General features: G+C 34.5%; 3 protein-coding genes and 1 long non-coding RNA gene across 4 annotated transcripts; all 4 read left to right on the top strand.

Moving 5' to 3' along the window:
* The first annotated feature begins 441 nt into the window (after positions 1-441).
* Positions 442-3,620, top strand: LOC142235271 (uncharacterized). Its single transcript, XM_075306526.1, has 3 exons — positions 442-532; positions 594-1,076; positions 3,288-3,620. The coding sequence occupies exons 1-3, from the start codon at positions 473-475 to the stop codon at positions 3,618-3,620; spliced, it is 876 nt and encodes a 291-aa protein (XP_075162641.1). The 5' UTR covers positions 442-472.
* Positions 3,621-7,923: 4,303 nt separating this feature from the next.
* Positions 7,924-8,585, top strand: LOC142219520 (uncharacterized). Its single transcript, XR_012717615.1, has 3 exons — positions 7,924-8,041; positions 8,137-8,378; positions 8,446-8,585. It is a non-coding gene; the product is annotated as an uncharacterized LOC142219520 (long non-coding RNA).
* A 1,610-nt stretch (positions 8,586-10,195) lies between these two features.
* On the top strand, positions 10,196-21,620 carry LOC142235260 (uncharacterized). Its single transcript, XM_075306517.1, has 3 exons — positions 10,196-11,124; positions 11,305-11,799; positions 21,557-21,620. The coding sequence occupies exons 1-3, from the start codon at positions 10,196-10,198 to the stop codon at positions 21,618-21,620; spliced, it is 1,488 nt and encodes a 495-aa protein (XP_075162632.1).
* A 199-nt stretch (positions 21,621-21,819) lies between these two features.
* LOC142235249 (uncharacterized) lies at positions 21,820-23,511 on the top strand. Its single transcript, XM_075306507.1, has 2 exons — positions 21,820-22,603; positions 22,823-23,511. Exons 1-2 carry the CDS (start codon positions 21,820-21,822, stop codon positions 23,509-23,511), a joined length of 1,473 nt encoding a protein of 490 aa, XP_075162622.1.
* The last annotated feature ends 332 nt before the right edge of the window (positions 23,512-23,843 follow it).

Here is a 23,843-nt window from a genome sequence, read left to right as displayed (position 1 = left end):
ACCACCGACAATTTAAAAAAAAATCTTATTATCGTTAAAAGTGTAAAAACTCTTAGACTTATCTAATAAAAAATATGCAAAATTTTCTACCAGTATGCTGATAATCATTTTTGAAGCCAAAACACTTTTATTCTTCCAAAATAAAATTGTTTACATATGAAATGCAAATGTACACAGATATATTCTTTGTTTTCTTAGGAATTTAATTATTTGCTCAAACGAATAATTTGCCAACTGATAAAAATATGAAGTAAAAACATGGGAAATATATTTATTTTTGAGAGTATGTTTTCCTGGGAGGAACATTTATGAATAAAAATCTGCTACATTTCGTAAACGTGGAAGTAATAAAAACCCAAGCATTCTAAAATAAATGATAATGGTAAAAATTTTGGATATAAAATGATTTGATCGTAAAGAAAATTTACAGTTGATCTCATCACATCAAGGTAAAAGCACTACGACTATCAAAATGGTCTTTGTAAAAATTGGAATTATTTTAATTTTGACGACTTTAGTAAAAGCACAGCAGGTACGTTATATGGTTATTATCTTTCTTTTCTGGAAATTTTTCTAACTCCATTCCATTACAGAATTCTGTGGATATTCCCCAAGATAATAGAAACTCATCTCAGATACGCAATGATGAGTATGTCGAAGCCAATAGAAGAATATTTTTGTCTATTAACTCAAAGCTTCATGATCAAATAAAGAACATCCAGAAATCATATTCTGAAACCCTTGAAATTATTGAAATTCAAAAAGATTATCTTTTAAATGAAATTCAACGAGTGGATGATTTCTTATATCCTTTATCCCTGTTGAGTTATTTCAGTAAGAATTGTACACAAAAATATAAATCGTTGATACCTTCGGCATCATGGTCTGAAATTCAATTGAATAACTGCCTTACGGGACCCAGGAATCAAGCCAATTATGTGGTATCGGCTTTGATTACTAACAATCGTACATTGAACGATTATCTGGCAAGGACATTTGAAAAGGACGTGCTAGCCTGTACAACGAAATTTAATTCCTCGCAGATAGTGAATCAAACCTTGTGTCAATTTAATGTGGTAAGTTGCAATGAATTCAATTTAAAGTATCTTCTGAGGTGTCAATCCACTAAATCTTTATAGGATTGATTGAAGTTCAAATTCGTCAGCACGTAAAGTCCGTCCTTCAGTCTGTTATAAATGTGTTGTAAGATCACCAGATCTTCTTCAAATTGGATATAGCATTTTCACTTAAAACTTAAACCTTTTTCAAATCAAATGAAACCTTTTTCAAATCAAATGAATCCTTTTTCAAACCAAATGAAACATTTTTCAAATCAAATGAAACCTTTTTCAAATCAAATGAATCCTTTTTCAAATCAAATGAAACCTTTTTCAAACCAAATGAAACCTTTTTCATTTCAAATAAAATTTTTTCAAATCAAATGAAACTACAAAATTAAACGATTTTTTCTAATGAATGAATTTTTAATTAGCCCACAAAAATATTTTTGAATAAATTGCTATACTGATAAAAGCGAAAATATAACTTTTGGTTTAAAATTTCGTTGAAAAATTATGCATTAATTTCTGTTATAATTATACCTTATACAAGTTTTAGTTCTTCTTAAACGTAAACTCGTTTAAATTGAATATACGTAAATGTTATTCATACATTTATTAGGACCTTTAATTAAATTAAAATCACTATCATTGAAAAAAAAAAACACTTGTCTAATATTGTTATATAAAATTTCATCCAATCGGAAACTCTCAATGGTTTATTGTAACCAATGTAGTTTTTCGCTCGAAATTTAAAAACGAAACAACTTTAATTGAGGTCAGTTGTAAAGTAAGGGTTTGGAGACATTTGAAGTCAAAATAGGTAGATACATCAAAATTTATTTTCTATTTTAGCAGAAATAGATATCACACATCATATAAAGGGTGATACGGTCAAAATTTGGTCAATATAAACTTGACGTATTTCTTTCAATTTTGCATTTAAAAAACCTGAACACTCCTCATTTTGAAGATGTGTGTGTGTAGAATGTTGCTCCTGTTTTGATTTTGGAATTCACTCTTCAGTTGTCAAAATGCCGTCCAAGTAAGAAGAGCAGCGTATCAAAATTTTGCTCGCGCATCGCGAAAATCCGAGCTACTCGCACGCAAAGCTGGCAAAATCGCTAAAAGTTGCCAAATCAACCGTTACAAATGTAATTAAAGTGTTTGGGGAACGTTTGTCGACAGCTAGGAAGTCTGGATCGGGGGGAAATCGAAAATCGGAAGCCGCTGAGACGACAAAGAGAGTTGCCGGTAGTTTCAAGCGAAACCAAATAAGCTGGGTGTATCGTCTACAACCGTGCATCGAGCCAAAAAACGAGCCGGACTATCGACTTACAAGAAGGTAGTGACTCCAAATCGCGATGATAAACAAAATACGACGGCCAAAGCGCGATCCCGGAGGCTGTACACGACGATGCTGACGAAGTTTGACTGCGTGGTAATGGACGACGAAACCTACGTCAAAGCCAACTACAAGCAGCTTCCGGGACAGGAGTTTTATACGGCAAAAGGAAGGGGAAAGGTAGCAGATATTTTCAAGCACATAAAACTGTCAAAGTTCGCAAAGAAATATCTGGTTTGGCAAGCCATCTGTACCTGTGGCTTGAAAAGCAGCATTTTCATAGCTTCCGGGACTGTCAACCAAGAAATTTACGTGAAAGAGTGTTTGAATAAACGTCTGCTGCCTTTCCTGAAGAAACACGATTTTCCGTACTGTTTTGGCCGGATTTGGCATCTTGCCATTACGGTAAACAGGCCAAGGAGTGGTACGCCGCCAACAACGTGCAGGTGGTTCTCAAGGACAAGAACCCTCCCAACACGCCAGAGCTCCGCCCAATTGAGAAATACTGGGCTATTGTCAAGCAGAACCTAAAGAAGACCAAAAAAACTGCTAAGGACGAGCAGCATTTCAAGGCAAACTGGCTTTCTGCGGCGAAGAAGGTGGACAAGGTGGCTATACAAAATCTGATGGCAGATGTCAAGCGTGAGGCCCGGCAATTCGGATTTGGAAAAGCGAAAGCCTAACTGCATATTTTTCCTGAATTTTATACTAATTGAACTTGAAAAAGAAATTTAATTTGATTTTTTAAATAAACTATTTCACCGATTTACACGCGCTTTCCCTTGACCAAATTTTGACCGTATCACCCATTACAGCATGGACATACATATTAAACTTAAAAAGTTATGGTAATAAAATATTCCTAATCTTAAATTTCTCCCTAGGTGACTGTAACAAATGCATATGTACAAAATATTCAGAAAACCTTCAATACTCTCAAGGATAATGCAAAACATTTAGCTCGTACACAATTCAAAAATGCCCAAGAATGTTATTTTGGTGTCCATAATGCAATATTGAGTAAAATTTCGGAAGCTAAGACACGTATTGATCAATGTCTTCGTGGCCTGGATGATTGTTCACGTTGCGGAGGAAATTATTGCAAAGATATCTATAATCTCGCAGCGGCTTCTGTGAATACAAAAAATAGAACAATGGTTAATCCATTTTATGGTAAAAATAAAATTGAAAACTGTTTAATGTTAAATATTGTCTAAAATATTTATATAGTGTAATTTTTCAATTATTTTAATCAATATTTTATCTATAATTTTAAAATAATTTTATGAGTGATTTTTGTACTTAGTGAACATATGTTATAAGTTATATTAATATATACTTTATACTACCTATGTATCATATTATAAAAAAGTGAAATAAAATATTAATCCTAAATAACACTAGTTTACACGGAAAATGATAATTTGACGAGAGGTGACTTTTCTTATGTATTTTCATCAGCTGAATTCGAAAAAAATGTTACAAAATTTTTTATGGAACAGTTTTTGAGATATCTCGTTATTTTTAGTTTTCGCTCTTTTTTCATTAAACAAATTTTTTTCTCGAGTTAGAAATGTCCGATTATATCGTTGTTGATACTTAAATGAAAAGTCCCAGCAAAAAACGAGTCGCCAAAAAAGTAGTGACAATGTTCTTTTTGGATACGGAAGTGGTGCAAAATTGGCGCAGAAGCGATGAATAGGACGGATGTCCACCATTTCAATAGTCGTTGCACTGAATATGCATCACTTCTTTAGATGTGATCCGAATTCAGTGTTATGGATGTGAATTAGAAAAATTTTGTTGTATTTTGACAAATAATTAATTTTTACAATTTTTAATGAATTTAATGCTATCTAACGCTTGTCTGAAACCCTTGACCTCAAATATTTTCAAAATTTTGCAATTCTTCTAGAATGAATTTAGAGTCGACAAAATTTAAATAATTTATACCATTTTATTAATTCCTGCTCTGTTTTTAACATATTTGAAACAAAAAATGTTAAAATTGCCCTTTAAAAGTAAGAAAAAAGCGAGTTATAAAAAATTGAATTAAAGGAACTTCCTGGGGAGTTAAAATAAAGAACATCTCTGGAAGGACATTTTTGGAAGTGCTTTTAAAGTTGTGCCTTTAGAAGTACTTCCAATTTTTTTTTGCTGGGGGTATTGAGATGACGAGTAATCGTGTATAATTGGATCTATGATAGGTTAAGTGGTTCATGCAAAGGCAAATTTTCAAAAAAAAATCATGTTTTACAGTGACCCTTTTTCCGCCGGAAGAGTACAAACCATTGAAAAACAACCATGCCTAACTAGGTCCATATCGGTCTATAGTTATATCTTATATAGCCCTCAGATAAATCGATCCCCAATCACACAAAAATTGGTCCATATCAAGTTCATAACTGTATATAGTATATGTTTATTTCTTCAATGTCCGCAATATATAATTTTTAGATTTGGATTGAAAACAGCCCTTTTCGCCCGTTTAGAAGTGAAAATTTTGATTAAAAAAAAATAGGCTGTATAGCGAATATAAGAGAAAACGTACCTTTTGGCTTAGAAAAGTACTTTTTCGAAACTGGTTGAGTAAAATTTCATTCCTATTCATCATCCCTGTAATAACCATTAGTCGCCATTAGTGGTTACCAGGGTCAGTTGAACCTTGCCTTTCTGTGCGCTTTGGTGAATTTGCCATTGTAGGTTTGGGAAAGCAAAATAAAAAACTGTGTAATAGTAGTATCCTCCAAAGAAAGACTTATTTTATATTTTATAGAAAATGAGTTTATATTTGAACAAACTAACATTACATTTATAAAATTCAATGAAAACAAGTACATACGGCCGTAAGGACGAATCTTATGTACCCTCCACCATGGATTGCGTAGAAACTTCTACTAAAGACTGTCATCCACAATCGAATTACTTGGGTTGCGGAAACACTTGCCGATGGCAAGGTATATTAAAAAACTCTTAACACCTTCTTCTTCTTCTAAATTGTAAGTTAAAGGGTGATACGGTCAAAATTTGGTCAAGGGAAAACGCGTGTAAATCGGTGAAATCGTTTATTTAAAAAATCAAATTAAATTTCTTTTTCAAATTCAATTAGTATAAAATTCAGGAAAAATATTCAGTTAGGCTTTCGCTTTTCCAAATCCGAATTGCCGGGCCTCACGCTTCACACCTGCCATTAGATTTTGTACAGCCACCTTGTCCACCTTCTTCGCCGCAGAAAGCCAGTTTGCCTTGAACTGCTGCTCGTCCTTAGCAGTTTTTTTGGTCTTATTTAGGTTCCGCTTGACAATAGCCCAGTATTTCTCAATTGGGCGGAGTTCTGGCGTGTTGGGAGGGTTCTTGTCCTTGGGAACCAACTGCACGTTGTTGGCGGCGTACCACTCCATGGCCTTTTTACCGTAATGGCAAGAAGCCAAATCCGGCCAAAACAGTACGGAACAACCGTATTTCTTCAGGAAAGGCAGCAGACGTTTATTCAAACACTCTTTCACGTAAATTTCTTGGTTGACAGTCCCGGAAGCTATGAAAATGCTGCTTTTTAAGCCACAGGTACAGATGGCTTGCCAAACCAGATATTTCTTTGCGAACTTTGACAGTTTTATGTGCTTGAAAATATCTGCTACCTTTCCCCTTCCTTTTGCCGTATAAAACTCTTGTCCCGGAAGCTGCTTGTAGTCGGCTTTGACGTAGGTTTCGTCGTCCATTACCACGCAGTCAAACTTCGTCAGCATCGTCGTGTACAGCCTCCGGGATCGCGCTTTGGCCGTCGTATTTTGTTTATCATCGCGATTTGGAGTCACTACCTTCTTGTAAGTCGATAGTCCGGCTCGTTTTTTGGCTCGATGCATGGTTGGAGACGATACATCCAACTTATTTGCGGCATCTCGGAGAGAGAGGTTAGGGTTTCGCTTGAAACTACCGGCAACTCTCTTTGTCGTCTCAGCGGCTTCCGGTTTTCGATTTCCCCCCGATCCAGACTTCCTGGCTGTCGACAAACGTTCCCCAAACACTTTAATTACATTTGTAACGGTTGATTTGGCAACTTTTAGCGATTTTGCCAGCTTTGCGTGCGAGTAGCTCGGATTTTCGCGATGCGCGAGCAAAATTTTGATACGCTGCTCTCCTTGCTTGGACGGCATTTTGACAACCGAAGGGTGAATTCCAAAATCAAAATAGGAGCAACATTATACACACACACACCTTCAAAATGAGGGGTGTTCAGGTTTTTTAAATGCAAAATTGAAAGAAATACGTCAAGTTTATATTGACCAAATTTTGACCGTATCACCCTTTAGTACATACGGGGGATATATTAAACAAAAAAAGGCCGATTGAAGACGTATATAATTCAGTTCGACAAAATTTTCTATAGAAATAAAATGTTGACAATATTTTCTATAGAAATAAAATTTTTACGTAATTTTCTACAGAACATTTTGACAAAATTTTGTATAGAAATAAAATTGGTAGATTATTTTTGGCGATATGGACCAATTTTTGTGTGATTGGCCAATGGCTATATATAACTATAGACCGATATGGAGCAATTTTTGCATGGCTGTTAGCGGCCATATACTAGTGTTACACACAAAAAATTATCACCAACATTTTTTCAATTAAACACTTAATTGAATTTGGAAACGGATTCAATTAATATGTTAATTGATTCAATTAATTATTTAATCAAATCCGAATAAAAACCAATTAAAAAAATGATTGATATTTGTTACGTTTCCAATTAAAATATTAATTGATTCAATCAATTTGTTAATCAATTCGGAAATAATTTTCAATTACAAACGTGATTCAAATTTTTTCCGTTTCCAATTACACATGTGATTGATCCAATCACCTTTGTGATTGAAATTGAATAATTTTGAGCAATGGAAAGAGCGAAAAGAGACAAGAGAATTTATTCAACAATGTATGATGGAGAGATCAGTCTGTGGAAGTAACTCGTAACGAACGGTTGGGTTTTTGTTTTTCGCGTAAATTGAAAAACATGATTGGCGACATTCTGTCTGCTGCATTCAAAATGTGTGCATAAATATTTTGAACGCAACAACAAATCATAGCAAAGGGTTGAAATAAATAAAGTGTGCAACAACAAACGACCACGTGGTAAAGGTTTGAAAAAAAAAATATATGAGAGAACGCATTTGAAATTACCTGTGTTTGTGTTTTGTGGTCTTGTAAAAATGGAAAACAATCTACGTTTATTAAAGGTAAGAAATTGTGAAATGTGAATACCGTTTTCCATTGAAGCCTGTTTACATTAAACGGACTAAAATAATATATTTTTTATTCATTTCTTTTAGTGACCAATTTTATTTTGTGAAATTGTCCAATCAATCCTATCAACTCCATCATTTTATCAAATATATAAGAATATGTTTGCAATAAAAAAGTGGGTACCGTATTGATCTTTTAAAATTATAAATTTTGTTCACTCCTAGTTTTCTTAAAACCAAGAGCGGTATGGGTTTGTTGTAAGATTCACCTTGAAGTTGCGAAGTGGCGTTGGCATTAAATTGCATTTTTGTTTTACCTGCCTTTTTCAGTTTGAACCCAAGTAGAGAGCAATATATCTGATATATAAACTAATGAGCTGAATTATGTAATGGTAAAAAAGTTCTTTCTTTTGGATTTAAAAATATGAAAAATATCCGAAAATAATAAAAATATGTATTTTCCATTTATATTTTTTTCTATTTCCAGAATTTGCAAAGTATCATCAATATAATACCAAATATTACATTGCTTTCCCATTATTTTTGTCTTTGATTGGTTCAAATTTTAATAGACGATTTCAATGTGTGGAAATTTTGGAAAGGACTTGTTAGTCAAATTAAATTACCGAGCTCCTTAATACACCTTTTTATGCTAAAAGACTACAACTGCAAAAGAAGATTATAAATCTACAACCTGGAACTAAGAATTGAACTTGATATTCTATGCAGGTAATGTTTAACAAAATTAACTTTTAATTGAACAAAATTAAAATCGAATTATTCTGTTTACTTTCAGAAAAACTAATTTAGCTTACAGGCTGCTGATTTATTGGAAATCTAGGCGCATCTACATATTAGAAGGAACATGCTAACATGGTTATTATTATAAGGAAGATAATGATTTATATAATTTATTTTTTTCACCCTATAGTTGTTATTGATAGTAATTGTATTTGTAAGTTATGTTAGAACAAAACACAAATTACAAGAACCAAATTTATTTGTCTATTGCATAATTCAAAAAATAATAAAATATTAAATATGTTTTATAAGAAACACATATTTTCTTTAATTTTAAATAAAACTAAATACGATTTTGGGGTCGCAATATATAAATTTTTTGATCGAAATTTATAGCCAATTTCAATTAATTATTTAATTGAATCAATCAAATAGTTGATTGATTTTTGTCGCGAAATTAATTAAAATTTTAATTGATTCAATTAAAACTGTGATTGAATTTTATGTTAAAAATCAATCACGTTTTTAATTGATTCAATCACACAATTAATTGATTCCGTGACAAAAGTCAATTAAATTTTTAATTGAAAATCGTGTTGGTTTTCAATCAAAATGGGTGATTGATACTATCATTTTCGTGATTGAAGACATTTCAATTAAAAAAATGATTGAATCCGCGATTTTCGTGATTGAAATCAAAAAAAAAAATTTTGTGTGTATGTACCAAATTTAAACCGAATCGGATTAAATTTGCTCTTCCAAGAGGCTCCGGAGTTCAAATCTGGGGATCGGTTTATATGGGGTCTATATAATTATGGACCGATATGAACCAATTTTTGCATGGTTGTTAGAGACCATATACTAACACCACGTACCAAATTTCAACCGGATCGGATGAATTTTGCTTCTCCAAGAGGCTCCGGAAGTCAAATCTGAGGATCGGTTTATATGGGGGCTATATATATTTATGGACCGATATGGACCAATTTTTGCATGGTTGTAATAGACCATATACTAACAAAAGATACCAAATTTCAAGCGGATCGGATGAATTTTGCTCCTCCAAAAGGCACTGCAAGCCAAATCTGCGTAGGTTTATATGGGGGCTATACGTAAAAGTGGACTGATATGGCCCATTTGCAATACCATCCGACCTACATCAATAACAACTACTTGTGCCAAGTTTCAAGTCGATAGCTTGTTTCGTTCGGAAGTTAACGTGATTTCAACAGACGGACGGACGGACATGCTTAGATCGACTCAGAATTTCACCACGACCCAGAATATATATATATACTTTATGGTGTCTTAGAGCAATATTTCGATGTGTTACAAATGGAATGACAAAGTTAATATACCCCCATCCTATGGTGGAGGGTATAAAAATGTATTTGAACAAACTAAACTTTAAATTTATACAATACAATGTGTATTGTGTCGAGATATTTATAAAAAAGTAAAATAGCAACAGTAAAATAGCTTCGTACTCTAAATACGAAGTCAATAGCTGCGGTAAACATATATAGTAAGCAAATTTCCATGTAGAATATTTTTTCTTTTTTTGTACTTTATCTCTTGGCCACTGTGCGTTGTTAATCGTAGCTGATTTAAGATTATTTATTTTTAACGCCTGAATTATAACACCTTAAATATATAATTACCCTTGTAAACAGAATATAATTAGCTTTTCAATATGTTTCGATGAATTATTTCCATTTTATAAACAGTTGCAGATACCTTCTAGAAGACAAAGGTCAACAAGATTTTCTTACTATATCATGATTATTACAATACTGATGATAATAATGCTGGTCAAGCAAGGCGGTAATCACCCGGTTAGCATGCTAATAAGTGATTTCAACAAAGAATATCGAATGGAAATAAATATTATTGTTGATTTGAAAATCGATAGCAACTTCGAATTTAATGAAATCGTGGCTAAAATCGAAAAACCAAAATTGTTAATCAAATCGTACCAAATAGAAATGCGACCTCTTCACGAATTATTCAATATGCAATCATTAACTATAGCAAGAATAGATGAGGAAACCTTCAATACAACATTGGCAGTAATGAAAACTTTGCTTTGGCGAAGACATTTTACCCATATTATAATTTGGTATGATGACAGCAATGATGATCTTCAACAGTTGAAGGAACTTTTTCAAAGATCATGGCAATTGGGATATTCATACATGGTTGCCTGGTGGCAGGATAACTTGTATACCTTTAAACCTTACCCCAAGATAAAAATTATTCGTGTTGAAAACTTTCATCACTGGAAAATTCAATCAATCTTAGATAATTTCCAACAAAATTCCATTGGTATAGTAGGCCTTGATATGCCACCTCGATGTTTTAGTTATTATAATCGTCGTGGTCAATTAATAAGGACTGGATATTTATATAAGCTGATCGAGAACTTCATCAAACATTATAATGGCAGTATATTTTATGCGTTATTCGATAATTGGAGCTATGCGGATAATTCGTATGATGCGGATGTGATTAATAGATACCGAGATTATAGTTTCCTTGCTGCCCATTCAACCCCAAGAAATTTAATAGACATTCCCAGAAGCGATCCCATAGGCTTTGGTAACCTTTTACTAATTGTCCCAACGAGCAGAGAAATTAATCAGTCGTCATATATTTTGAGATCATTTCGAAGAGAAATGTGGTTAGTAATTACTAGCCTTCTGGTTACTTTTGCTGTGATCATATATCTGATCAGGTATGGTTGTATATGTAATATAAGCCTATTCACAAAATCTCTAATTGAATCATTAAAGATAATAATTTTCCTAAGACCTGAAGGCTTTGAGAATAGATCATTTTTCAACTACCAAGTGAAATTGATTTTCTTTTTTACTGGGTTATCCATAACCTATTTATATTCTTGTAATTTATGTAGTATGTATTCATTGAGAATTTATCAACCTGAATTGGATACACTCAAGGATATTGAAAGAAATAATTTGAAAATTTTAATCCATACCACAGATACTGAATACTATAGGTCTGTGGAAAATTTACCACACACTATCTTTGATCGTATAATAACTGGTAATAATATGGACTTATATGTATATCGTAGTCAACTTAATGCGACCTATATCTATACTGCCATTGAGGATGTTGCCAATTATTTACTCTTTCAACAGAAATATCTTAAACGTCCAATTACGAAATCTATTTCGGAGCCGTTTTTCTCAGTTCCTATTACGATTGCTCTAGCTCCAGGTATGCCTTTAACGGATCGTTTTAATAGTTATTTGGGAATAATGAAACAAAGTGGTATTTTGAATAAATTTATAGCTGATAGTCAACTAGATGGAATATTAAGTGGTAATATAAAATTCTTTCGAGACAATGATACAACTCGTCCCTTGATACTGGATAATTTCTTGTATGCCTTCTTAATATGGTTTATCGGTCTTTTTAGTTCTTCTATTGTTTTTATTGTTGAAATTATTAATAAAAAAATTTAAATAAATGTTGTTTTTAAATGTAGAAAATTGTGCTTTATTTTTTATATGATTGTACTCTTTTCTTTGATAGAATATTGAAAAATGTTGTTTTAAGAAAGATTTCTATACCTTAAATTACATATGCAATTTTGTCTTAACATTCATTTCGGGATTTCCGATATGAAGATAAAGGCATTTACCCTTCGGGAGACACGTGATTCAACCCATTGTATATTAATACATTATTCCTTCTCATTTTCCTCTACCATGGAGATAAAGCGATTGCTAACTGACACTGATATAAATGCTATTATATATTATTATACCCTCCACCATAGGATGGGGGTATATTAAATTTGTCATTCCGTTTGTAACACATCGAAATATTGCTCTAAGACCCCATAAAGTATATATATTCTGGGTCGTGGTGAAATTCTGAGTCGATCTGAGCATGTCCGTCCGTCCGTCCGTCTGTTGAAATCACGCTAACTTCCGAACGAAACAAGCTATCGACTTGAAACTTGGCACAAGTAGTTGTTATTGATGTAAGTCGGATGGTATTGCAAATGGGCCATATCGGTCCACTTTTACGTATAGCCCCCATATAAACGGACCCCCAAATTTGGCTTGCGATTGCTCTAAGAGAAGCAAATTTCATCCGATCCGGCTGAAATTTGGTACATAGTGTTAGCATATGGTCTCTAATAACCATGCAAAAAGTGGTCCATATCGGTCCATAATTATATATAGCCCCCATATAAACCGATCCCCCGATTTGGCTTGTGGAGCCTCTAAGAGAAGCAAATTTCATCCGATCCGGCTGAAATTTGGTACATGGTATTGGTATATGGTCTCTAATGACCATGAAAAAATTGGTCCACATCGGTCCATAATTATATATAGCCCCCATATAAACGGACCCCCAAATTTGGCTTGCGATTGCTCTAAGAGAACCAAATTTCATCCGATCCGGCTGAAATTTGGTACATGGTGTTAGTATGTGGTCTCTAACAACCATGCAAAAATTGGTCCACATCGGTCCATAATTATATATAGCCCCCATATAAACCGATCCCCCGATTTGGCTTGTGGAGCCTCTAAGAGAAGCAAATTTCATCCGATCTGGCTGAAATTTGGTACATGGTATTGGTATATGTTCTCTAATGACCATGCAAAAATTGGTCCATATCGGTCCATAATTATATATAGCCCCCATATAAACTTATCCCCCGATTTGGCTTACGAAGCCTCTAAGAAACGAAAATTTCATCCGATCCGGCTGAAATTTGGAACATGGTGTTAGAATGTGGTCTCTAACATACACGCAAGAATTGGACCATATCGGTCCATAATTATATATAGCCCCAATATAAACCGTTCCCCGGATTGGATCTCCGGAGCCTCTTGGAGGAGCAAAATTCATAAGATCCGGTTGAAATTTGCAACGTAGTGTTAGTATAAGGCCGCTAATATCCATGCCAAAATTGGTCCATATCGGTCTATAGTTATATATATAGCCGATCCCCAATCACACAAAAAGTGGTCCATATCGGTTCATATTCATGGTTGCCACTCGAGCCAAAAATAATCTACCAAAATTTTATTTTTATGGAAAACATTGTCAAAATGTTATTTCTATAGAAAATTTTGTCAAAATTTTATTTCTATGGAAAATTTTGTCAAAATGTTATTTCTATAGAAAATTTTTTAAAAATTTTTGTTCTATAGAAAATTTTGTCAAAATTTTATTTCTATAGAAAATTTTGTCAAAATTTTATTTCTATAGAAATTTTTTTTCAAATTTTACTTCTATAGAAAATGTTGTCAAAATTTTATTTTGTCAAAATGTGATTTCTATAGAAACTTTAAACTTAATTATATACGTATTTAATCGGCCTTTTTTAGTTTAATATATACTACGTATGGACTACGTTGTAATTTAGAAGACGGTGTTAGGAAGCTTTAAGATACCTTGCCATCGGCAAGTGATTCGATTGTGGATGACAGTCTTCAGTAGAAGTTTCTACGCAATCCATGGTGGAGGGTACATAAGCTTCGGCTGGCCGAACTTACGGGCGTATATACTTGTTACATTTTTAATGCTAGCTAATTGGACATTAAGATTAAGGAATTGGTACACCCTAAAAAAATCACTTCTGTAACATATACCCTTAACACATTTTGCTTCAAGCACCCAGCAAAAAAGCGTCGCCAAAAAAGTAATGAAAATGTTCTTTTTGGATCCGGAAGTGGTGCAAAATTGACGCAGAAGCGACGAATTTAACATGAGCTTATCATAGGACGGAAGTCCTCCATTTCAACAGCCGGTGCACTGAATTTGCGTCACTTCTTTTGGTGTGATCCAAATTCAATGTTTGGGATGTAAATTAAAAAATTCTGTTATATTTTGTAAAATAAATAAATAATTTTTATAATTTTTTTATAATTTTAAATGGATTCTAACACTTGTCTGAAACGTTTGACCTCAAATATTTTCAAATATGCACAATTTTTTCAGATTGGTCTTAAAGGGTGATACGGTCAAAATTTGGTCAAGGGAAACCGCGTGTAAATCGGTGAAATCGTTTATTTAAAAAATCAAATTAAATTTCTTTTTCAAATTCAATTAGTATAAAATTCAGGAAAAATATTCAGTTAGGCTTTCGCTTTTCCAAATCCGAATTGCCGGGCCTCACGCTTCACACCTGCCATTAGATTTTGTACAGCCACCTTGTCCACCTTCTTCGCCGCAGAAAGCCAGTTTGCCTTGAACTGCTGCTCGTCCTTAGCAGTTTTTTTGGTCTTATTTAGGTTCCGCTTGACAATAGCCCAGTATTTCTCAATTGTGCGGAGTTCTGGCGTGTTGGGAGGGTTCTTGTCCTTGGGAACCACCTGCACGTTGATGGCGGCGTACCACTCCATGGCCTTTTTACCGTAATGGCAAGAAGCCAAATCCGGCCAAAACAGTACGGAACAACCGTATTTCTTCAGGAAAGGCAGCAGACGTTTATTCAAACACTCTTTCACGTAAATTTCTTGGTTGACAGTCCCGGAAGCTATGAAAATGCTGCTTTTTAAGCCACAGGTACAGATGGCTTGCCAAACCAGATATTTCTTTGCGAACTTTGACAGTTTTATGTGCTTGAAAATATCTGCTACCTTTCCCCTTCCTTTTGCCGTATAAAACTCTTGTCCCGGAAGCTGCTTGTAGTCGGCTTTGACGTAGGTTTCGTCGTCCATTACCACGCAGTCAAACTTCGTCAGCATCGTCGTGTACAGCCTCCGGGATCGCGCTTTGGCCGTCGTATTTTGTTTATCATCGCGATTTGAAGTCACTACCTTCTTGTAAGTCGATAGTCCGGCTCGTTTTTTGGCTCGATGCACGGTTGTAGACGATACACCCAGCTTATTTGCGGCATCTAGGAGAGAGAGGTTAGGGTTTCGCTTAAAACTACCGGCAACTCTCTTTGTCGTCTCAGCGGCTTCCGGTTTTCGATTTCCCCTCGATCCAGACTTCCTGGCTGTCGATAAACGTTCCCCAAACACTTTAATTACATTTGTAACGGTTGATTTGGCAACTTTTAGCGATTTTGCCAGCTTTGTGTGCGAGTAGCTCGGATTTTCGCGATGTGCGAGCAAAATTTTGATACGCTGCTCTTCTTGCTTGGACGGCATTTTGACAACCGAAGGGTGAATTCCAAAATCAAAATAGGAGCAACATTATACACACACACACCTTCAAAATGAGGGGTGTTCAGGTTTTTTAAATGCAAAATTGAAAGAAATACGTCAAGTTTATATTGACCAAATTTTGACCGTATCACCCTTTATCACTTTTTTCGCCAAAATTTAAATGATTTGTACCATTTTATGAATTCTTACTCTGTTTTTAACCTATTTGAAACAAAAAAAAAAAAAAATTAAAATTACCCATTAAAAATATGAAATAAGCATGTTATAAAAAATTGAATGAAAAAAACTTCCTGTGCAGTTAAAATAAAGAACATCATTGGGAATACATCTTCTGAAAGTGCTTTTAAAGTTGTGCCTTTGGATGAACTTCCAAATTTTTTTGCTGGGCATATATATATATTTTCTGGATTGGTCCAAACAAAATATTGTTTGTATTGTTCAAACATATTATGTTTCACATTAGGGCATACACTGGTAGAAAAAATTTTAATGAATTTTTTTTTGTGTGGATATATTTTTAAGGCGCCAATTGGTTACTTCCATTATTTTACTTGCAGCATACTCTCTAGGTCTCTCTTTCTAAACACATATATGTTTATAGGCTATTTCTAAATTAATATATGTTTGCGTCTAAGCATATTATATTTACAAACATTTTATGTCCCAAACATGTTATGCTAGTTTATGAACATTATATGCTTGCACTTAAAAATATAAATATAATTTTTACACCCAAACATATGAAAAACAGTATATTGAGTTCATTATGAAAAAAGGGAAATAGCTCAATAAATCAAAATTCGGGAAAAACGGGCAATATTATTATGTAAGAGTTACATGTAAGTCTTAATACGATCGGATAGTAAATTAAAATTTGAAACTTGAATAGCATTGGTTAATAAATAAGAGTATTGCGGCCAAATTTTGGAAAAATGAAGCGATGTATATATATGGGAGCCATATTTAAATTTGAAGCGATTTAGATGATATTTTCCAGGTTTAATTGAAACCACAGAAGGTGACCTTGTGCTAAATTTGAGTAAGATCAGTTAAGAAATGAGGCCTCTATGGTTAAACATAAGGTTATTAGAGGTAGATTTACAGAGAACATGCGGTGAGGTTATGGAATTAATATGGGGAACCTGATGATTTCATATGTGGACGGAGAGGGGGTCCTCCCCCTTGCCCTACTTTTTGAAGCTTGGAACAAAATTATGCGATTTGCTTGAAATTTTCATTGAATGTTGGGGTTGGCATCTAGACAAAAATCCGCTAGATTATTTTTCGATATTTGGTCGGGAAGAGGGACCACCCCTTTGTCCAACTTTTTTTTAAAGTACAGTGAAAAAAAAATAAACTCTTCCGAATGAAATTTTACGGAAAATTGGGTGAGATTATGAAATTTATATCAGGTTCCAGATTTTTATTAAAAATAAAATGGGCATAGGGAGACATCCGCTTCTCTTAAGTACATACAGAGAAACAATTAAACTTTACCGAGTTATTTGAAATTTACAGAGGACTGGGGAGAGGTTACGATATTAATAGTTGATACCTGATTTTGTGATATTTGGACGGAAGAGAGGCCGCCCCTTTAGGCTTATAATTTGCTTGACATTTTCTGGGACGTTTACAAAAGATAAACCCAGAGAAGGAATATAATCACCTCAAACATGTTTTAATGTTTCCCCCAAACATGTTTGGGGGAAGGTTATGCACGAAAAGGCAACCTTCCTTACCCCACACTTGAAGGAAAGTTTCAAGAATTTTCAGGGAAGGTTAGGGGTGCTAGTCACTACGGTGTTTGTCGATATTGTATCGGGTTTGTCGATATTGTGACGTCCCTTTAAATAAATTTAAACATCTCCGATCTACTTGACATTTACAGGGAACGTGGGAGGAGGTGATTAAATTTATACATGATTTTTAAATTAGTATATGATTTTTCGATATCTGGTTGGGGAAGGGGAAAATTGAAATAAACTTTCTCGATTTACTTCGATAGAATTTATAGGGACCATTGAGTAGTTGTGAAATTAATATAGGGTACGTGATAGTCCTATCTCAGGTCGAAGTGGTGCGAAGGTGGGGAGAGGGTTCTCTTTTGTCCGTTGTTTTTTTTTTTTAAATTTAAAGTAGAGGGTTGCATCATTTTCCAACATTTTAGCAAATGTTAATGTGGTAAAATTGTTTACTACTTTTGCTTTTTCCGATTTATTGGATGGGAAACAGCAATTCTTTGTATGTTATTATAATATAGTGCTTAATTTTCAGATATGTTGAGGAGAAGGATACCTTTCCTTGACAAATCACACTTGAAATTCACAAGAAATATAGAAGATCGTCCAACTACTTGAATACAGAAAATTATTTAAAAAATTTGGAGGAAAGGGTACACCCTCTCCCCGACTACTTGAATACAGAAAATTATTTAAAAAATTTGGAGGAAAGGGTACACCCTCTCCCCGACATTTTTTAAGACGAACCGTTTTACATATGCATATCCGCCGTATTTGTACCTATAAATCCGATTTGCTTGAAAGAATTCAAATCTATGGTTCAAATCTATGGATATGGTTGACAAAGCTACAATACAAATACGCTGCGGAAGGCGCAGCGAAGCGGGCCGGATTACGCTAGTGTTAAATATATTCTCTGTGGAAACTATCCAGTCAATTGGAGGAAAATCCCATTGAAAATGGGTCTAAAATATGAAACGGTCTACCATATTTCCCCCACTCCATATAATCTGAACCGATTTTGACTAAATTTGGCATGCATAGTTAGAATAATAATTTTGCAATCTCTGCAAAATTTCACGTAAATGGGAGTATAACTTTGGCCAACGTGGTCATATGAGTGTAAATCGGGCGAAAGATATATATGGGAACTATATCTAAATCTGAACCGATTTAAACCAAAGTTGGCAAAGTTACCGGTACTATTAAACGTACTCCATATGCAAAATTTGAAGCAAGTTAGGGCAAAACTCTGGCTTTTGAGGCCATGTAAGCCCAAATCGGACGAAAGATGTATATGGGAGCCATATCTAAATCTGGAGAAATATATATAATTCGGCACACTTACCGATACTATTAAACGTACCTCTCGGGCAAAATTTGAAGCAAGTCTGGCTTTTGAGGCCATATAAATCCAAATCGGACGAAACATATATATGGGAGCTATATCTAAATCTGACCCATTTTCAATCAAATTTACCAAACATTGGTAGAATGTCAGTTCTACTCTCTGTGCAAAATTTCACGAAAATCGGTAGTAAACTTTGGCCTCTGTTGCCATATGGGTCTAAATCGGACGACATATATATATGGGAGCTATATCTAGATCTGAACCGATTTGGCTGATATTTTGCAAGTTTTTCGAGACTCATAAAATATTCGGATGTAGGGAATTTGAAGAACACCGGTTGATAAACACGATAATTATGACCAGGTCGGGGATAAATAACTACACGCAGAGAAGGAATATGATCACCCCAACCATGTTCCAAGAGCAAAATGTTACTTTTTCACGGAAAACATGTAGCATGTTTGTCGAAATCATGTTCTTTTCTCGGAAATTATGTATCTGATTTCGGAAAGCATGTTATGTTTGACGACAAAAAAATATTTTTGCGACAAAAATGTTACATGGTCGCTGTGAAAAAGTAACATGGTGCTCTTGAAACATGTTTGAGGTGATCATATTCCTTCTCTGGGTGTATGACAGCTCTATCTAAATCTGAACCGATTTTTTTTCCAAATTCAGTAGCGATTGTCTTTGTTCCAAAAAGCGACCCTATGCCAAATTTGAGGACGATCGGACTTAAACTGCGACCTATAACAGGTTGGCTGATAAATCCCCGGTCTAACAAAGAAAAACACATTTTTTTTTGTCAAAATTCGTTTTTATTATTCAACATAGTTCCCTTCAAGAGCGATACAACGATTATAACGACCTTCCAATTTTTTGATACCATTTTGGTAGTACTCCTTCGGTTTTGCCTCAAAATAGGCCTCAGTTTCGGCGATCACCTCTTCATTGTAGCCAAATTTTTTTCCTGCGAGCATCCTTTTGAGGTCTGAGAACAAGAAAAAGTCGCTGGGGGCCAGATCTGGAGAATACGGTGGGTGGGGAAGCAATTCGAAGCCCAATTCATGAATTTTTGGCATCGTTCTCAATGACTTGTGGCACGGTGCGTTATCTTGGTGGAACAACACTTTTTTCTTCTTCATATGGGACCGTTTTACAGCGATTTCGACCTTCAAACGCTCCAATAACGTTGATGGTTTTTCCCTTCTCAAGATAATCGATAAAAATTATTCCATACGCATCCCAAAAAACAGAGGCCATTACTTTGCCAGCGGACTTTTGAGTCTTTCCACGCTTCGGAGATGGTTCACCGGTCGCTGTCTACTCAACCGACTGTCGATTGGACTCAGGAGTGTAGTGATAGAGCCATGTTTCATCCATTGTCACATATCGACGGAAAAACTCGGGTGTATTACGAGTTAACCGCTGCAAACACCGCTCAGAATCATCAACACGTTGTTGGTTTTTGGTCAAATGTGAGCTCGCGCGGCACCCATTTTGCACAGAGCTTCCGCATATCCAAATATTGATGAATGATATGACCAACACGTTCCTTTGATATCTTTAAGGCCTCTGCTATCTCGATCAACTTCATTTTACGGTCATTCAAAATCATTTTGTGGATTTTTTTGATGTTTTCGTCGGTAACCACCTCTTTCGGGCGTCCACTGCGTTCACCGTCCTCCGCGCTCATTTCACCACGCTTGAATTTTGCATACCAATCAATTATTGTTGATTTCCCTGGGGCAGAGTCCGGAAACTCGTTATCAAGCCAAGTTTTTGCTTCCACCGTATTTTCTCCCTTCAGAAATCAGTATTTTATCAAAACACGAAATTCCTTTTTTTCCATTTTTTTCACAATAACAAAAGTTGTTTCACAAAAGTCGCTCTGTCTCACAAACTAATTGACTTACAGACGTCAAATTTTGACACGAATCTTTTGAAGGTTGGTACTATATAAACATAATATGCATTTAATACTAGCGACACCATCTTTGTATCAGATCGGGGACTTATCAGCCAACTTGTTACTTTGAGCACAAAAATACATGAACAGACAGACGGACATCGCTAAATCGACTCAGAATTTAATTCTGAGACGATCGGTATACTAAACGATGGGTCTCAGACTTTTCCTTCTTGGCGTTACATACAAATGCACAAACTTATTATACCCTGTACCACAGTCAGGGTTGACCTGTCACGGACTGTGACTTTTGCGACATACGTTTGCGACGGTATAATACGTATGTCGCAAAAGTCGTAAACCTACTGTAGAAACCCAAATTTTGAATAGAAGAAATCCTGAACATTTTTTAATTTAGTTTGACAGCATTCGCTGTGAGTTTCTGCAGAAATTTGTGAAAGTTTTCCCATGGTCAAGCCTATTTTCTTAGGTGGTATCGAAATTCCCGTTAGTGAGTGTGTAAAATACCTTGGAGTTATATTGGACAGGAGACTGAACTTAAATCTAAGAAAGGACGAGAAAATCCACGGTTACCCTGTACTCGTGCAAAAGGCAATAAGGAAAATGTGGGGACTAAAACCGAAAATTGTGAACAATCCTAAGAATTGAAACTTCTTCGCACCTACCATCGTCTTGGATATCATCGAATTCGCTGCCTAGCCGACGCGACTAAAGTATTTTCAGTTTGCGACTTTTGTGACGTTTACAACTTTGCGACAGTCGCAAACCTAAAAAAGTTTGATACAGACCATCTCTGACCACAGTAGTGGTGAAGGGTATAAAAAAAGAGTTTGAACAAACTAAAAATTAAATTTATGAAATTAAATGTGTACTCAGTGGAGAGTAGACATTTCTAAAACAAGTAAAAATTGTAACAGATTGTACCTATACTCCAAATAAGAATGTGTTGCTGTAAACATATAATGTAACAAATTCCCATGCAGTATAGAGATATTCATTTGTTTGTGCTTTATCTCTTGGCCACTGTGCGGTGTTAATCGTTGCTGATTAAAGATTACTTATGCTTAACGCCTAGATTAAACACCCAAAATATATAATTACCATTGTAAACAGAATATACTTAGCTTTCCAATATGTTTCGATAAATTATTTCAATTTTTATAAACAGTTGCAGATACCTTCTAGAAGACATAGGACGACAATATTTTCTTACTATATCATGATTATTACAATAGTGATGATAATAATGCTGGTCAAGCAATGCGGTAATCATCCGGTTAGCACGCTAATAAGTGATTTCAACAAAGAATATCGAATGGAGATAAATATTATTGTTGATTTGAAAATTGATAACAACTTCGAATTTAATGAAATCGTGGCTAAAATCGAAAAACCAAAATTGTTAATCAAATCGAATGAAATAGAAATGCGACCTCTTAACGAAGTATTCAACATGCAATCATTAACTATAGCAAGAATAGATGAGGAAATCTTCAATACAACATTGGCAGTAATGGAAACCTTGCTTTGGCGAAGACATTTTACCCATATAATAATTTGGTATGATAACAGCAGTGATGACCTTCAACAATTGAAAGAACTCTTTGAAAGATCATGGCAATTAGGATATTCATACATGGTGGCTTGGTGGCATGATAACTTGTATACATTTAATCCTTATCCCAGGATAACAATTATTCGTGTTGTCAACTTTCATCAGTGGAAAATTCAATCAATCTTGCACAATTTCCAACAATATTCTATTGGTATTCTAGGCATTGATATGCCACCTCGATGTTTTAGTTATTATAATCGTCGTGGTCAATTAATAAGGACTGGATATTTCTATAAGCTGATCGAGAACTTCATCAAACATTATAATGGCAGCATATTTTATGCTTTATTCGATATTTGGAACGAAGCAGTAAATAATGATGCGGTTAATGGATACGGAGATTTTAGTTTCATTGCTGGACATTTAAGCCCAAGTAGTTTAGTAGAAATCCCAAAGAGTGATCCCATAGGGTTTGGTAATTTTTTGCTAATCATACCAACGAGCAGAGAAATTTATCAGTCATCATATATTTTGAGTTCTTTTCGAAGAGAAATGTGGTTAGTAATTACTAGCCTTCTGGTGGCATTTTCTGTAATCATATATCTGATCAGGTATGAATGTATATGTAATATAAGCATATTGATAGAATCTCTAATTGAATCATTAAAGATAATAATATTCCTAATACCTGCAGGGTTTGAGAGTAGATCATTTTTCAACTACCAATTGAAATTGGTCTTCTTCTTTACTGGGTTATCCATTACCTATTTGTATTCGTGTAATTTATGTAGTATGTATTCATTGAGAATTTATCAAGCTGAATTGGATACACTCAAGGATATAGAAAGAATTAATTTGAAATTTCTAATCCACTCCTCGGATTATGAATACTATAGATCTGTGGAAAATCTACCGCAAATTATCTATGATCGTATGATTATTGGTAATAATACCGACTTAAAGTTATATCGTTCTAAACTTAATATGACCTATATCTATACTGCTATTGAGGATGTTGTCAATTATTTACTCTATCAACAGAAATATTTGAAACGTCCAATTGCGAAATATATTTCAGAGCCTTTTTTCTCTGTTCCTATTTCAATTATGCTAGCTCCAGGTATGCCTTTAACGGATCGTTTTAATCGTTATTTGGGAATAATGAAACAAAGTGGAATTTTGAATAAATTCATAGCTGATAGTCAACTCGATGGAGTATTGAGTGGTAATATAAAATTCTTTCGCGACAGTGATATAAGACGTCCTTTGGTATTGGATAATTTCTTGTATGCCTTCTTGATATGGTTTATAGGCCTTTTTAGTTCTTGTATTGCTTTTATTGTGGAAGTATTGTGGAAAAAAGTGAACCCTCTAGAATACTAAATTCAATTTAACTCTAAATTAGTTTATGATAATTTTTACAATATTTATTCGAGCTTATTGGGCAGGAAGATTACTGAGAAGAAAATGCCAGATACCAATTTTGCAAGCCTGGCGATACATATGTTTCAGTGTTGGCTAGTACACATTTCCATAGTCTTTAGTGAGATCTGACAGCGTGAGATGATTCAATTTGGATGTTTTATGTTAATTCCTTATGAAAATTATATACGAGAAATATTCTTCCCAAATTGAACCATTTTTTCACCACCACTATGCATCATCTTTTGGCATAACTTCAATCCCTTAATCATTTTTATACCCTAAACCACATA

This window comes from Haematobia irritans, chromosome 1 (assembly GCF_050003625.1).
Source record: "Haematobia irritans isolate KBUSLIRL chromosome 1, ASM5000362v1, whole genome shotgun sequence".
NCBI classification, from domain to species: domain Eukaryota; kingdom Metazoa; phylum Arthropoda; class Insecta; order Diptera; family Muscidae; genus Haematobia; species Haematobia irritans.
The sequence above is the reverse complement of the archived record's forward strand: the minus strand, read 5'-3'. Positions and strand labels throughout refer to the sequence as shown.

What these genes read in the sequence shown, in the direction of transcription:
- LOC142235249 (XM_075306507.1), top strand. Translation starts at nt 21,820, where the DNA reads ATGCTGGTCAAGCAATGCGGTAATCATCCGGTTAGCACGCTAATAAGT. An exon ending in GAGTGATCCCATAGGGTTTG is followed by an intron (nt 22,604 to 22,822) that starts GTAATTTTTTGC and finishes TAATACCTGCAG; the next exon opens with GGTTTGAGAGTAGATCATTT.
- LOC142235260 (XM_075306517.1), top strand. Translation starts at nt 10,196, where the DNA reads ATGCTGGTCAAGCAAGGCGGTAATCACCCGGTTAGCATGCTAATAAGT. An exon ending in GTGATCATATATCTGATCAG is followed by an intron (nt 11,125 to 11,304) that starts GTATGGTTGTAT and finishes TAATTTATGTAG; the next exon opens with TATGTATTCATTGAGAATTT. An exon ending in TTGATACTGGATAATTTCTT is followed by an intron (nt 11,800 to 21,556) that starts GTATGCCTTCTT and finishes ATTCCCATGCAG; the next exon opens with TATAGAGATATTCATTTGTT.
- LOC142235271 (XM_075306526.1), top strand. Translation starts at nt 473, where the DNA reads ATGGTCTTTGTAAAAATTGGAATTATTTTAATTTTGACGACTTTAGTA. An exon ending in CTTTAGTAAAAGCACAGCAG is followed by an intron (nt 533 to 593) that starts GTACGTTATATG and finishes ATTCCATTACAG; the next exon opens with AATTCTGTGGATATTCCCCA. An exon ending in CCTTGTGTCAATTTAATGTG is followed by an intron (nt 1,077 to 3,287) that starts GTAAGTTGCAAT and finishes ATTTCTCCCTAG; the next exon opens with GTGACTGTAACAAATGCATA.